The sequence below is a fragment of the Vanessa atalanta genome, chromosome 3 (assembly GCF_905147765.1).
Source record: "Vanessa atalanta chromosome 3, ilVanAtal1.2, whole genome shotgun sequence".
Taxonomy (NCBI): domain Eukaryota; kingdom Metazoa; phylum Arthropoda; class Insecta; order Lepidoptera; family Nymphalidae; genus Vanessa; species Vanessa atalanta.
The window spans coordinates 4,392,658-4,410,381 of NC_061873.1; the positions used below are offsets into that span (position 1 = coordinate 4,392,658).

The window sequence follows — 17,724 nt, forward strand, 5'->3', positions numbered from 1 at the left end:
TCTATCAGATAAGTAGTTTTTGCAATCAAAAACATGACTTACCACTTTATATGTACTATTAATATAATGGACAATGAACTAATGTGATCTATTGATAGAGTGGGGTTAAGAATGTACTGAGTATAAACAAAATATCATAGACAATACCAGCAGGAATTATTGATACTTTCACTTACAGAGATTACTTTACTTTCATAAATTCCTACCAGGGTATAAAAATGAAAAACAGTATTATACAGTCAATTATATTCTTTACATACATATACAAAACGCACACATATCGAATTTAAATTTTAAGAACTTTTATCAACGCCCATTAAAGTAATTTAACCTTTGTCAGCGAGTCACTTACAAGAAACCATTTCAAATGATTTATTCGCTTCAGCTTTAGTCTCGTGGATCGTATTTGTTTACATCTGAATTAATAAGATCATATGAACTATTATTTCATACAATTGGTAAATAAAAGAAATAATTTGTATTTTGACCTGTAAGTGTAAATAAAAATATAAATACATATTATTTTTTTCTTACAACAAGTTTTAGAAAATATTTAGAAATATATTATACAAAAAAGAGGTTTTTTTCTATTATTATAAACAGTATTTTTTCATTCACAGCCTTTATGTTAAAACGGTTGCATCCATCTCTCAAGGTATAAAAAGTAATTGTTTTGTATAAAAATGTCATGAAATCCGCTCAAACATCATTAAATGTATTTCAAACAAAAACAGACGAACGCTTAGAAACTACAATATTGTCAGCTAATTAATAATTGATAATCATGCATCAAGATAATAATATATCAATAGAGACGTAATTTGATTAATATCATATATCTTACACGACAAATAACGTGATTATACTAACGATTTGAGCAAAATATTTTTGTATACGTTTAATATATAAGTCAGGAAACTCTAAAAAATATCGTAAAAAAAAGTTTTTGACAAAGCATTCACACTTAGGACCTTTATTAATGATATTTTATGATATGACACAAAACTTTTAACATTGTGCTACTACCTCAAGACAACAAAATAACATACATCCTTAATGTTTTATAAATAAAAATTAAATGATTGTAATTTGTACATGAAAGTTTATCATTAAAAATCATACTGTTTTCTATATTCATACCTGTCCTTATAATTCTACACTAATTTATATTAAAGTCATCTACTTATAAATTATAAATATATGAAAATTCATTTAAAAATATAATAAGTCATGATATGTACGAACTCCGACAATAAAAATAGAATTGATAATATTGAATAAAAAGTCTAAGATTTTTTTTTTGAAAACCAACAAAAAGAAAATGTTCGTCTACAATACCGCGTTTACTCTGATTAGATGATCTAATTATGGCAAATAGCTAACTAAAACTAAAAAACCAAACCGTAAGATTGTCAACAATCGAATACGTATGGTTTTTTCTAAACTAAACATGAATTACGCCTTTTTGACGAACCCATACGAATTCCAGTTGTTAATGTGGGGAAGGACATCATTGATGACAGGGTACCAGTCGGCGGCGCCGTAGTCGATGGCGTCCAGCTCGCCGCCATAGTCGGCCGGCAAGTGCGTTGGTGCAATGTGTTTGTGGAGAGACGCCATCTTGGAGCCGTGGAAGAAGATCTAGAATTAATAAGAGAATATATTCAAATATTGCATTACATATTATATATCGGTTATCTAAGAAAATTATAACACATGGTCTCGTCTATGTGTTTGTTTTCCTCATTCAAGTAAAATGAACTTTTTATTTACAATTTTTCTAATACAATTTTTTTTTGTACCTTACGTATTAAATATAAAAATAATGTATACATTATTACGTAATGAATAAAATCAATAATTAACTTACTCTGGTCTTTAGTTTTTCTCTAATCAAAGGCTTAAACATTTTCCATACGACATTGAAAATCATAGGCTCCTTTACAAAATGCACCTCTTTCAATCTAAGAGGCATAGCATCTTGAATGAAAGTCAGCAGACGTTTGGAGAACGCCGGTGTGAGCCCCATTGTCTGTGGACAACATTTTTAATAACTTTTGATTTTGAACAACATCTAAAATGTAATTAAGATATAGATAATTTCTATATATAAATAAAAATATAAATATCTGCATCGATTCTTTTATGAATATCAACGTACATATTAGTCAGCTTAAATGGTTCGATAAGGATGCACATAAAAAATACATTTTCTTCCGAACGGAAACAAATGTATCCTCTTGTGATTTTCCTTCACTGCACTACACGAAATGAATCGTTAATCAAATTGCTTGAAAACATTAAGGTGCTTGCTAATATATCCGCACGTCTCTGCCACGAATTGGAAGATGCAAAAAAGTGTAGTGATGTTCTGAACCTGATGCGCTTTTCTCAGACTGGTTTATGATGTATTATACAAAAAGTTAACCTGCAAGTTCGAATACAAAAACTAGTATCTTCCGGAATTTTGAAAACCAGATCCTGATCAGTTAAAGAAGAACAAAAAAGTTTGAAAGTACAGTTTCTGTAAAATTTGTAATACATTTTCTTTCATTCCCAAACAATTCGTGATACTCGATAAGTGTTGGTAACTAAGATTAAAATGAATTCACGAAACTGTGATAGTATCACAACGACTGATAAACGTGTAACTTGAAACGTATATTATTATTATTATTTAATATTTTAGCTTCCTTTCTATATTATTTTACGAAGATGGAATAAAATATTTAAAAAAAGAATTATACCACTGTCAATCAGCTATAATTTTAACCGGGTGATATCTCATAAGAAAATAAATTATGATGAAATAATTAAATATCCGACGACGAATTAAAATATAAATAATATTATATTAGTTTTGTATTGTAATTGCTTTGATTGGTTAATTATACGGACTTATCTACATTATAAAATTTCTTTCTTATCATTTGATTTATTAACATTTGTTCTAGATAATTTAGATAATTTTTCACTATTGCTATGATAAAAACAATAATGTTAATAACATATTGTTATTTTAATACTTTATTTTATATGTATTGATTTACAATTGTAAGTAGGTACAGAGATAAATACCTTCTTACTTCAAAGTTTCAAACAAAAATTCATTCATTCTAAATTGTGATAAATACCATAATTTTTAGTTGTAATGAAGCTAAAATATACTGACAATTAAGATAAACCGACAAATGTAACACAAGACCTAATTGTGGTGGACTCTGAGAGGTCATTACAGATCAGATAAACAAACATGAAAGGGTATATATTTACAAAGAACCATTAACGTCGTCCGTTTGCGTGTGTCCTTCCATTGTAAAGGAAATATCTTATCCTACTTTTGACAATGAACGGAAGTTTACCTAAAATATTTGTCTAGTATCATATGTAAACGATACATATACATAAATATATTTTGAATATACAATTTAAGGAAGCGAAGTTTTTTGTCAATATTATATGTATTATATATTATAGTTCTCTTAATAAATTACTGAGAAGAAGAACTTAAACCCATGTTAAATCCCCTGAACATGTTATCAAAATATTTGATATCATTGTGAATATTATGATTTTTTTTTAAACTATCCCGGATTGCCTGAATTTGTTTAGTAATGACTTATAATATTACTTTATTGTTTAAAAAAAAATTATAATAAGATATGTTTAATAGGTACAACGTATAGTAAAGGGTTTTTTCCGCCATTTTATTGAATACAATTTATTTAACCAATAAAGACAACAAAGGGATATATAGGGTATATAGGGTTTAATAAGTATTGGTAAATAAAAACTTTTTAATTATACGAATAATGTTAAGAATGACACTGGCCACGAGATAACACGAACGAAAAGATTATACATTCAAGGAATACGAATTCATTCCACAACCTCGGACGTGCCACTCCTTGAGCCAAAACCTTGCGTTAAGATTTTCCTCTCAACAATAAATGCTATATACTAGCTCGAAATATAAATATATGTATATATATTTTTCCTTTTTATATTGATACCTTTTCCGTTATATTAATAGAATGTCTCAAGTGAGGAAGTAGAGTCATATTCGTTAATGTTGTATCGATGTTCAAACAACAATAACAGTTTAGTCGTGATCCGCATATAAACTCGTCTTATATCAATTTTCTATTACAATCAAGATTTTATTGTACTTAACGTAAGGTCAGTTCTTTGATGTAACTATAAGCTCAATTTATCGCATCCATTTTATGTTAATCGTCTCTTTGATATTGAGACATCGGATTATGCTAGTCGCTGTAAAAATAATAATAAACTATTAAACAATTAATATCGACTTATAATATATAATCGATAATTTTTAAAATAAAATGTTTTTTTTTGTGTAAAATCATCCAATGAGAAGACGGAAAATGTAAAATATAATATAAGTGAAGTTATACTATCCATATATATATATATAGTCTTTAGATGTCTAATAGTATTAAGATGTTCTCTAATATGTGGCAAAGACTTCGTTAGCGAGAATAAAAAAAAATTCTTGAGTTTGATATCTTTCAGAATTACACTTTAATTCTGTAATAATGGACTATTAGCTTCTACAATGGACAGTTACCTTACTTATGGATTACTACAAAGTAACCTCTAAGTACTTTATACCTATTAACATTATTTTAACTCGTTGAACTTAATTTTAACTTACAACTTAACTATTAAGGATTCTTAAGAGTTTTAGTATTAGAATAAGATTTTTAAGCCTTCTTATTACAGTTAAGAAAAGGTTTATTAATCGTGATTATTAATATTTATTTGTAACAACTTTCACGTATATGGTCTAAATTATCATCGATACACCATGGTTTCAACGCTGAGCAATCTTGAAATAAATTATTTAAAAAATATTATAATTATAAAAATCTCGCCTGTCCTTCGATTTTGATTATCGTTAATTGACATTGTCATGATTTCAAAATACCTGACTTTTGAAGATAACATTAATCGATATAATTTTATTAATCATTTGTATACGTATCGGTAAGTCAAGGTCGATGTCTATCAAATCCTGTTTGGGAAATGTATGTGTACTAACTCAATTTGCATTGCGTAATTATTATTTTTTTTATAAAATTAGTAGATATTAGTGCTATAAGAAATATTACATCACCAATGCGACACCAACTTTGAAAACTAAGATGTTATGTCCCTTGTGCCAGTAATAACACTGGCTCACAGACCCAGCACCTTCCGCCCTGAAACACAGCACGCTGTTTGGCGGTAAAATATATGATGAGCGTGTAATCAAAATTATGTAAATCAATAAACACCAACTTTATTAATATTGAAAAAATATCACATGTTCAGAATTAGGTAAATGATTTATAATAAGTATTTCTAGCGATAAAAACATAAACAAATATACTCCATTTTACGGCAAAAAAAAATGAATAACAAATCTTCCAGATAATATATTTTAAATGACGATGAAGTCGAAGATGACGGTGAGAGATGATGTTCTACTGACCGATTTCGGCTACGGCGGACTGTTACAAGGGACTCTAAATCCAGCCAACGGTCAAGAGATGGCATAGTGCACAGATGTGTGCGCAAAAACTATTCACTCTCTCACATAATCTGATAGGACGACAAATCCGACATAACCGGAAAAAGTAATGTTTTATTGACCCGATCTAGAATTGCAACCCAGATTCTCGGAGTCTGCAGCCTCAAAAGCAGTTCTATGTAGACCAAAATATAGTGTAAAAATATATAAAAGAATATATATTTTTAATATATCAATAAATAAAGGTAACAAGACGCAATCCTTATCCTGTAACTAGATCAAGTAGAAGAAGTCAAGGCACGTGCCCTAGTGAAGTAATAAATCTAATATACAAGCGTTTTGTAACTACGCAACTAAACGATAAAGAGACAATGGAGAGTCTTTGTATTATCCGTATCTTTGTTTAATATGCTTACTTTGTCATTTCTGTACTTTGCTTCTACCGTCCTACCAAAACACTTTGTTAAGGACTCGTGAGTCACAACACCCAGCGGGCGTTGTATTAAAAAAATAAATGAAACAGAGACAACTCAGAACAATACACTGCTAATTACGTGTGTTTAAATACTAACATAGTATTTATTTTTGGTGAATACATTTATAAATTAATTTTATATATAACTCCTTTTGTTTACTACATCTATATGTATTTTTTTAATGACAATGAACTACACTACTAAGTATTACTTGTCATACACATTTAAATAAATCGTATAAACGTACAAATATACAACACTCATATCCATACACATGAATATTATGTAATCAGCATGCGTTGTGCGTACGCGCAGTGAAAGCGAAGTTAACACAATTTGAATTAAAACCAATGATTTTTTCAACCTTAATAATATTTCGCTAAGATGTTATAATTTAAAGGCAAATTCAGGTCACAAAACTTCACAGTAACTAAATATACATCAAAATCACTTCAACGGAACAAAGTTATGCGAATTTGATCACTTCATTTTAATATAACAAACGTTGACCTTCAAATTAATTCCTGAAAACAATACTAGCGTGCCAAACCTTCGACGCAAAGGGAAACGGACTTTGATTTAAAACATATAAGATAAATATTGGCAAACTAATAATACAAAAAAAAAAACATTAAAATAAGCTTCTTTCTTTCATCAAATATTTTAATATTAATGCATTGCATACTTTGTTGTTTGTTCATGTTTATATTTACGCTTTTCACTTTAAGTATCAATATTAATTTGTTTAATCATAGATACGAAATATCTATACCCGATTTTGCACAAATACAACAGACAACTAGAAGTGTCTAGAAGTGTCTAGAAGTGTGTGTGTTCTGCTCATAGTAGTCCAGTTTTAGACAGACTGATTTATTTTTAAGTAATCATTATTAATAAATAACATTATGGCTTATGTGGCCGAAGTGATCATCGACCGTACCTAGTCCAGGCACCAAGGCTTTAGCCAGAAAATCATTGGTACTTACTAATATGTATGTTTCGTTTTCAAAATAATTGTTTAATATTGTGTGCAAGTAGACTCGTATTGAATTTTATGATATTATCGAATATGTCAATACTACGATACAAGTATGATATTGAACAGTGTAGCAAATTTAGATTTTATAAGTGCGTGCAACTTCAATATTGGGATAAATTGTTATCTATAATAAGATTATAAAAAGGTAAAATATGTTGGTTAGTAATAATCTCCGGTAATCTCCGGAACTAATGAACAAATTCTAAAAATATGTTTACTGGTAGAAAACTATATTGTTCCTTATAAAATAATATTTAAATCGAGTAGAGACGATCTTTATTAATTAAAATTTTAAATTCCACCCATCCGAAATCGGGACGGGTCGTTAGTGTATAATGTAACTACAAAAAGTATTTATTTAAAATAAATAAGGTGCCGGGAAAGCCTATAAGGGTTTTTTAATAGACATTTAGTTGGACATTTATTATTATTAAATATTGAAATAACATCTTATCTTAATAGATATTATTTTAATATTACGTATATGTATCTATTTTTGTAACCTAACGCTTATGAAGTAAACAAATTTTGAAAGCCTGTGCTAAGCGAAAGTATCATATTTTATATTTTTATTAATAGATTGCAGTGACGCAATTTTATTTTTCTGCAATTACCTAAAAGTTTTTAACAACTAACTATATTTGCACAAAAATGTTACTAAAGCATTTTATTTTTTTCAAATTAAAGATATAGTAGCTACCTAATGATAAATACCACAGTTGCAATTTACATACCTGACTCCAGCCCATGTTGTGGAAATCCATGATAACGACAGTTCCTCGAACTTGGGATTCAGGCTCCAGCATGGCCGCCTCGTGGATCAAGTAGAACAGTTTAAACAACTGGTCTGCGGATACTTTCTTAGGGTCCCATGTACCTAAAAAATAAGTCCGCTTAATATTTGATAACAGTGTGATCTCTCTATAAAATATGTAATGGCTGATATGTATTACAGCATATCCCAATTAATAAACATATGTATAAAGTATTTTCCCTATTGGTATTTATATTTGCATGCATAAATATTTAAAAACTCTAAAATATTTGATTTCCTATTCACCATTTGTCAACTTCGTTGTCTATTATAGAAATAATATTCACGCACATTAAGAATGATGGTAAATAACTGAATAGATCATTAACGTTAATATTTCTCTGTATGTTTTATTATCAACAGATATAATATCCGCTTGCATGCACTGGGATTATTTTTATCGCTATGTTATGTTATGTGGAGATTTATCAATCAACTTTACAAAATCATTGTACTCTATGAGCGACAGTATTAAATATATAAATAAAATACATATAATCATGTCCTATATATATACTTTTTTATGTAACGGCTGTGGTCTGGCCGTATCCATGCAATCTTATCAAAGAATATTACATCTAAATCAGATTTCGATATTTCTCGTTTATTAAAGAAAATAACAAACGCAAAATATTAATAAATATAAGGAAGAAATATTCTTTATTCTACCTCCAACGCTGACAATTAGAACTCTTCTTCCCTTATCGTCACGACCCTTCATGACATTCACGACTTTGTGCTCAAGAAAAGATTCCTTCACTTGTTCTGGTAGCAGGCCATCCAAAAGACATGCATTTTCACGCTTGAACTCGGCGACGCGTCTCATCTAAAATTTAAAAATAAAATTAAAACCTCACAATATTTCGAAGAAATATACTATTCTCGATTGTATTTGCATTATTGTAACACAGATATGCTTATTGCCAAACATACTTTTCAAATTACATATGTATTAATAAAATGTATTTTTACGGTAAATGTAGAGTCGATTATTTTACCTAAATATATTATATAATGATTTCTAATAATATTTTTACCATACGTCTAAGTTACAATAACTTATAGTTTTCAATCTGAATTACATATAAATCATGGTAGATTCTGTTTGTCCTTCAGAATAATCCTTTTCTTTTTCGCGTGTCTACTTGATTGCTATATGATTGCGATCAAAATAGCCTCATTCAGCGTCCTTAGTTTAAATCCAAAATTGTTGTGCCGACATTTTTTTATTGCATAAATCATATTTGAAACATGTGTTAACAGTTTTAATAAGTATAATAACAGATATATTTCAAAGAAAAAGTAGGTATAATGTATTTGCTGTGTCGAAATAATCGACTTGAACTTGTTAGATGCAATTAAACAATTTATACTTATATAAATTCTTTGCAAAATCCGAAAGTCGATTAAAAACAAAATATACTCCTAATACAAGTTTAACATAATTCCAAAGAGAAAAGACGATTGATCGAGGCCTTATAATGTGATGTAGTTATAAGGTTGTTATCATAATAAAGGAACAGTTTACATTGCTGAACATAACATAATGTCTGCGATTTCCTTGTTACTTTTGATAATATGGAAACTGAGCAATCATGAAAATTTCTTACGAAGTAATTTATTCTATCCAATTTTATCAAACACGAGGATATTGAGCTAACCGAACACATTACCCGTCATTCGTATATATCGTATGTATCCGTAATAATGCTTCAGTATAATTCAAAATACAAATCTATATGATAATAAAATATATTTGTCATGCACAAGTAGAATTCTAAAAGTCTATTTAAATTGGGTAGAGTGATTCAGTTAACAATATAGTAGGTACGTGCTGAATAAGTTTATTTTTACAAATATCCAATAGAATTATACGAAAAAACAATTACTTATAAATTATGCAACGCCAAAAATAAAGCAAAGTACATCATCAAAGTATATATTATTAGTAGGACACTTCATTTGCTAGATACTCATATGCACGGGCTTGTTATTAAGCAAAACATATCAAACTCCTACAATAGCTATACTATTGCGTACGAATACGAAATGACCTTGAGCATATGCAACTTAGTTTTATAATAACATTGCTGCCGTATTCAAGAGGCAAAGTCTGGTCGGCATGAATTATTATGGTTACCCAAGAGACAGGTTAACGTCTGATTGCGAATAAGCTAGCAACCAGTGAACACGTACTCTTCCGTGCCTTCACTTGCCAGTGTGGGGCTTGCCTAATCGTATCCCCGTTGATAAATTTATTTTAAAAGCCCTAACGTTTCTAAAAAAAATATCTGATATAGATTAAAAAATGCAACAACAAACGTAAAGAATAATATCACAGAGCTATTATTAATAATTACATTATTATAACGTAATGTTAGATATAAATTGTATCAGACAGAAGTTTTATTAATATTTAATATATAGACGCGATTGGGAACATCTCGTAATTGACTCTATAATTTAAAGAAAAAAAGATAATTGATATTACTGAAATTAATTATTCATTCATGTAACGCCTTACAACCTGACTTGAATTTCACCATCAATCTTCGTTGTAAATAAATAATGTGACGTAACTAAACTTTTATTAACCAATAGAATATAAATGAACTAAAAATTTTAACTTGTTAATTACAATAGTGTGTGTTTAATATAATAGCGAATGGATTTAATGTATGCCTTCTTTTTATTAAGGATATTAGCAATTTTATAATAAGACTTTTCAATATATGTACGTTTTAATATCACTGTTAAATTTAACTTTTACCGTTTTTTTACGAAACAGTCTCCATAATTTATTCGGATCATTTTTGTCAGTGAATTTACGTTGATTTTTTTATTGTCATGATTTTTGTATGCAATATTTTGTGTTTGAATCAATTTATGTAACATTTTGTCGAATTGAAATGAACCGCATGAAAAGACAATTACTTTGCAAGTTTTTTACATTGAAGTAACAGTTTTGAAATACGAACTACGTATTATCTACTGTATTTTTAACATTTGATTAATAACAGTTGGAAAAATAAAATTACATATGAAATATTATCTTTTTATCGTGACAAATATTTTCTTTGTTTTAAATTTCTAATATATTCGTCCGGATACCGGATCCGAGTTATCAGACAAACCTCGGTCAAATACTATCAGAAAGAGATAAACAACAGATAACATTATAAGTGTACAAAGTGCACTAAACTAATCTTATTTGTTTGTAAAGATTCCTTAATTGGTGCTTATCTGTTGCCTAACACAGTTATTACTGATTAAGGTCGATAGAGGTTGGTTGCGGTTTTATTGCTAAGCACTCAAACATCACTGTTTAAGGGTGTGATGTGGAAAACTAATTACAGTATAATAAACGTATTAAAAACAACAAGAAGGTCTTATAGAACAAGTTGTATTCTTTATTTCAAGTAAATATTCATTGTAACACGGGTTGTGTTCTGCTATACAAGCGCGTACGAATAGTCCTAATGAATAAGTCGGACCTTGAAGGTAATTTTCTCCAACGATTAGTACAGCCGATAGTGGAATATATATTGCGAATCTTCCGTGTGTTCCAACAGTAATTGTTAAATTATCTTTGTTCGTGAATAAATTTATATAATGCAAATCCTTTTTTTCTTTACCATCACAGACAGACAAAGGTATACCTATCATATAATTTAAAATCGATTACTCAGACAACAATAGCAATTCTAACATCATAACTGCAGTCGTTAAAAACTGTAAAGATTTAGGTACTATACTTTTAACATCAAAGATACATAAAATACTATTTCGTCACAAATTAGTCATTTAAAGACAAACTCTGGAAAATAAATGAAAAAATTATAACTGAATAAGTACAGAGATAAAGTTGACAAGTTGTTATTTATAACCGCTGATGTCACACCAGGGCGATGCTGATAAATTATCTGTTGCTGATATGCAATGCCCTTTGACATTGCCCCATTAGCCTATCTTCGTACTGTTGTTTCTATCCTGAATGAAACCCGAGTCTTCTGAGTTCAAAAATTCTTACAGAATGCAAATATTTAATATTTTAATCATCTTAAATATATTGCCTTTCGGCTTTTATTCGCAATTTCTATTTATCCAAGTATCAGTTTTATTACATTTGGAACAGTATCAATTCAACGCAGGCGAAGTTGCTATAAACAACTATAATTTTAATTGCCTATACTTAATAGCATAAAATCATGTCGAGGGTAAAGTTCATAGGATGTACAATGGACTATATACTGTGATTGAGCAATGATATCAATATAACTATGTATCAATAACAATGTCGCTTTAACTATGCTGTAAATAAAGTAGGTACTGTAAATTAAAAAAATACATGACATATTTTAAAAAGTTGGTAAGACACTACTTTATAAAGATTTTATATATATATTTTACAATCATAATTATCACATTCTTTATTATCAATCACGTTCACCCCGAATTGCATAAAATATGAACTGAACCGTTGACATTGTTTTGTTGACGATAAACACGCAATCGCAATGAAATTTGGTTATTGACCTTTAAAGCGGTGTGAGCAAGTTAATGCAGGCAAGATATTAATATGATTTACATTTCCCTCTTTAAAGTGAAATTAAAGTCCGGTTCAGTTATGTCTCTCTCATACTCTATAATATACAAGAAAGTATGAAAGCTCTAACTTTCTATCACATAGAAAAATAATAATTTGCATGTATTCTACCTAAGTGGCAATTACGTATTTTCATTTTTGGTTATGTTAGTGTATTATTATCTGTATCGAATAAGATTTCAATAAGACCATTATCAAATTGATTTTATGTTAAATAAAAAAAGGTATTTTAAATTTAATAATAATATATATTTAAACTAAATATGAAAACAAAACTTTATATACCTACATATTAAAGTGACCGTCTAATCCACTTTAACCAAACATACTATGTTGCGGCAATCAAATTGCATACATAATTACGTATTCAGTTCGTATCAATCGTCTGACCCTACAAAAATATATAGGTAATTTATAATTAAACATGTCTTGCAATTTGCCGTCTGCTCCGCTGGAGTCTTATTACATAGCTGTGAAATACATTCTAGTTTTGGAGTTATGTCATACCCAAAACATAAACGATAACGATGGAGGTCTAGGACGGACCAATCGGACTGGATCGTAAACGCTTGTAATTGAAGCATTGCTCAAACTGTACCGTCATTATTCTTAAGTTACGCAAACCTCTCAGCGTACTGGTTACTTTTACTTATACAGTTTAAGAATTCTATTACTTATTTGTAATTATTAATCCATAATTCAATGCTAATTTATTAAATTAATAGCTACTTACTAATGCCATAGCGCTTTCTGGATACCACTTGCAAGGGCGCAGAAATATTGTGAGTAATTCATCGTCCTCTCCAAAATGTAAGTCTTTGTTTTCCTTAAGAAGCTCTTTGAGCCTTTCCATGGCTTCTCGGACCCTCTCCGGTGTTTCCCTCAACTCCTTCTCGGCGATCGCCTTAGTCTCTTCTGATAACTCCACATTTCTTTCAAGTCTAAATTCACTGGAACTCATCTTACTGAACCTGTATAATATTAGCATAATAAACATTTCATCCAAAATAAAAATAATTAAAAAAAAATACATGAAATATATTCATAATAAATTCCGCCCATAAAACCTTATGAAAAAAATAATTTAGAAAAATGTATTTATTAAATGTTTGATTTGTTTACATGTACCATTTCCATTTTGTTTTTATTTTTTATTTTTAGAACGATATTTAAAATAATGTTTAAAACACGCACTAATTACACCGTTTCTATACAATTTAATTAAAAAATAAATGTCAAAAACTAATTAATATAACATGAATAAATGATGACAAGGACATAATTTAGGATTAGAACTGACAGGTCGTAATTGATTACCTACCTTCATTGAACGACATTATTACTAAAAATATAATTTTTAATTTTAACCAAATTTTCTGTATCTACGATAAGGATTTAGTTAATATACATAATATTAAATAGTTAAACATATTATACGTAGGTAATTAATAGACAAGCTTGAAGTAATAACACTCTTCACTTATTTATACACAAGTAAAATCATTTTTGTAAAAATGACAAACGTCTTCACTTTAAAATTAATCAAAACATTTTTCATCGTTCTCCATCGCTCAATAGCAACCGATCCTATATTACACTGAAAGAGAATTTCCAATTCCATAAAAAATATTAAAAAAGACGTCAAAAACATGTCATTTAATTCGAAATAGTTACCCCTCGTTTTATTTTCGGATACGAATATTTCCTATATTTTAGTAGAAACGAATACGACAACTTATAAAAATTGCAAAACTTTTTTAACTCTTTTCATCTGCATCAATATATATGTATATCGCATCGTTTATCGTTTAGTTTTTAATACAATGTTGAAAAATAAATATCCGATATTTATTTTTATCTACTTATGAATTCTGATCACATTGTATACGCTTTTGTAAATACTCACGTCAAACCATCAGACTATTATGAATGTACCTATTAGTATCATTTAATATGGCATTGTCTACACTTTATTAGTAATTTTGTTTTAAATTAATACGATCTGCTGTAAAAGCTTCCAACGTTTACCAAACCTAACTTAAATCCGGACCAATAACGACGTTATAGGGTTCCGTAGAAACTGAGAACTATTTAAGATTAACAAATATATTATATCGACCAGAGTGGCTATATTCAATCAACTTTCGACTATACAAATCTTTCAGACAAAACATTGCTGTAATAGCTGGGAATAAATAGTAATATATTTAGGAACAATTTAACAAGAAAATGATGTATACAAATTATACTTAATTCATAATGAATTGAATTTATAAATATTGTCTATAGGTATATGAATAATTATCGGTTTCGCTGACTGAAAAATATTGCCGCCCTCGTTTCAGGACAGTTTTACATTTTGTAAAATTCAAGTAAACCTTTTTAATTTCAATATAAATTAATAATCTTCGAGCAATATCGCAGTAATTCATATTGAATTTGGATAGGAACGTGACACAACATGCTAAGCATATCCTTATCTAATTTTGCAGCGATAACAATTGACACGTAAATATATCTTAATAATTACATCAATAAAACTAAATCCTAATAACCGTTTTGATTATTCAAAATCAATAAACAATTCTTATAAATATCTATTCGACTAATAATGTAAAACAAAAACCCGAATTCCCTAAATTCTACCGAAAAATAAGTAATCCTCATTGATTATTCAGTACATAAAAGTTCTCAGAATTGAATTCTACGTTTTAGACCTTATATGTATGAGTGTCTACAACTTGTATATACATATTGTATACATAGCTTCTCAAGTGTTTCTTTCAACTCGGATATCATGTGGACTGAAGCAAGATATAAATACAAAATTATTATTTCAACGATGTTCATGAGATACTCGTAATAAAACAATCTTTGTTGGTTTGTTTTTGAATTATTTTAAACTTAAAATCACAATCCGATAGTAAAAGAATCCGATACTATACGTGTTATAAAAATGATTATAGACTCTTATAACAAAAAAAATACTGTAACTGCTAGTACATTATTACTAATTCAATGAATAAATAAAGCAAGCCTATTGAATTGAATAGGAGAGTCTGAGACAGTTGCTTTTTTTTTAAATTGTGAACAAAGTTTTAATTTTTATCTGCACGCTCAAATCTATATACTCATGTACATCACAACAACTATAAACTCATGAACATCTTTTTGATTTTCTTATCCCAAAAAATATGAATATTCATTTGTCTTGTATGCTGTAAAAAATGACATGCCGGACGAGTCGATTTGTCTAATCACAAAAACCTACATGACCATATTTATCTATGTTGGTGTGCTAAGGTTCGGGAAAAATTCCACTAAACGGAACTTAATGGAAGAGGTTGATGAATGATGATTTACGTTGATATTTTACACATAAATATATGTGTATACTATGCACGCCGCGATTTAAAAAAAAATCTTATATATGCTTAACATAATTAGATAGATTTTATAGTTTTATTAAGAAAACGGATTCTTAAGTTGTAATTATAATAATTTCATGGAATATATAATCTAAGAATTTACAATTACGTTAGTGTTTTATCATAATTATTTTAAATGATTATATGTTTAATAAATTTATAGATACGCAGATTATAATTACTATCGAATACAAAAATTAATAGAGTTACATAATAAATTACTTAATGCAAACGAGACATCATCAAAATGCCTTTAGACACTTCAAGTACCGGCTTCCGACTTCCTGAATTTAATGACTTTACTATTTTATATCTTAACAGTATTACAGGATGTTTCAATATCTTTTATTTTAATATATTCAGTTCTCTAATAATAATGTTAAATACTTTTACCACACTTAAATAATAAAGGGGTAGGTAAAGTTTGTTTGCTTACTTTACAGAATTTCCAAAAACTTTTAATAAGTACGATTGGTCGATACATAAATACATTACAATTGATTAATTATAGTATCAAGGATGTCAAAAATACATATTTATTTATTGATATTTTTATGTCAACGTAGCCGGGAAAATCATTGCCTGTCCTAACGAAGTTCTAGCGAACGCTGACAAAACAGGCACAAGAAAACTGTGTAAGTAACGATAAATCAGTTAGAAAGAAAATTCTGTACATCAAATAATTTTTGAATATTATTTGTTATAAATATATATGTTATTAACCTGAGTTCAAATTGTTTGACATATAGTAGGTATATCAGTTCAGCCTTAGGGACAGTTACTCGATGCATAGTTGCAAGCCTCGATAGAGATTGAAATTAAAATAATTATTTTAAAAAATAACATAGGAGAATCCAAACTCTAATTTCCCATTTCGAAATCACAAGGTTTAGAAAGAAACATTGAAGTACATACATTTAAAAATATAATTACTAAAATACGTAACTAGGTATAAATCTGAGAACTTTATGCAGACACTATCCACAAGATCCTTAAAATATATTTTTAAAATATTTTCGTTATTAAGTATGTAAGTTTATTAGAACAGTAACGGGTTGTGAATAAAGAAAAAAACGAGATTTGCGAATAAATATTCTTCGAAGAAATACATACACAATAAATACAGTAATTAGCAGCTACTTTTAGAACGAATTACTTTAAAACGATATCGAATATTAATATACTTTTTCAATACGTAAAATTTATTGTTATTTTAGTATCTTTTCATTTCTGGAATTATATAGGTACTTAAAACATTTTTTATGAAAACTATATTTATTTTGTTATTAAGTAAAATTTCTCTTTTCATAATAATTGTATAATTATTTATATTTCTTACCAGTTATATCCAAATATTAACAAAAGTGTCGACTGTGTAATAAATATATGCGTAAACTGCATAAACAAAGAATATTTTTTAAAATATTTTTTTACACATTGCTTAGCAGAAATAATAAAATACACATTAACAAATCAAACACACCACGATAGAAACTGGAAAACATACGCTCCAGTTTGTTCACAAAATTACAAAGTTGCGGAATATTGTAAAAAACACACACTAACCTCACTCGCGCAGTGGAAACTCGCGCGCCGTTGATATTAACAAAGGGGCGGGAAAACGATCGTGCAGCGTGAGAAAGAACACAGCGAGTGTGCGCGCGCGCAGCTCGTCTGCGGTTATATAGACACGTGATAACGCAGCCGCTTTGTGCCTCCGAGAGCTGTTGATGCCTCTTTGTACAAAAAGGTCGGTAGGGGCGGAAATTGAGATAAGAAAGAAAATTAAAAACAAAAAGCAAACATGTGATTTTCAAATTAAATC

At 28.7% G+C, this 17,724-nt stretch overlaps 1 protein-coding gene across 1 annotated transcript; it reads right to left on the reverse strand.

Moving 5' to 3' along the window:
- Positions 1-231: 231 nt before the first annotated feature.
- On the reverse strand, positions 232-17,601 carry LOC125077195 (retinaldehyde-binding protein 1). Its single transcript, XM_047689047.1, has 6 exons — positions 17,466-17,601; positions 13,205-13,442; positions 8,535-8,691; positions 7,786-7,928; positions 1,871-2,032; positions 232-1,641 (listed from the first exon to the last, which is right to left on the reverse strand). Exons 2-6 carry the CDS (start codon positions 13,430-13,432, stop codon positions 1,456-1,458), a joined length of 876 nt encoding a protein of 291 aa, XP_047545003.1. The 5' UTR covers positions 13,433-13,442; positions 17,466-17,601; the 3' UTR covers positions 232-1,455.
- Positions 17,602-17,724: the final 123 nt, after the last annotated feature.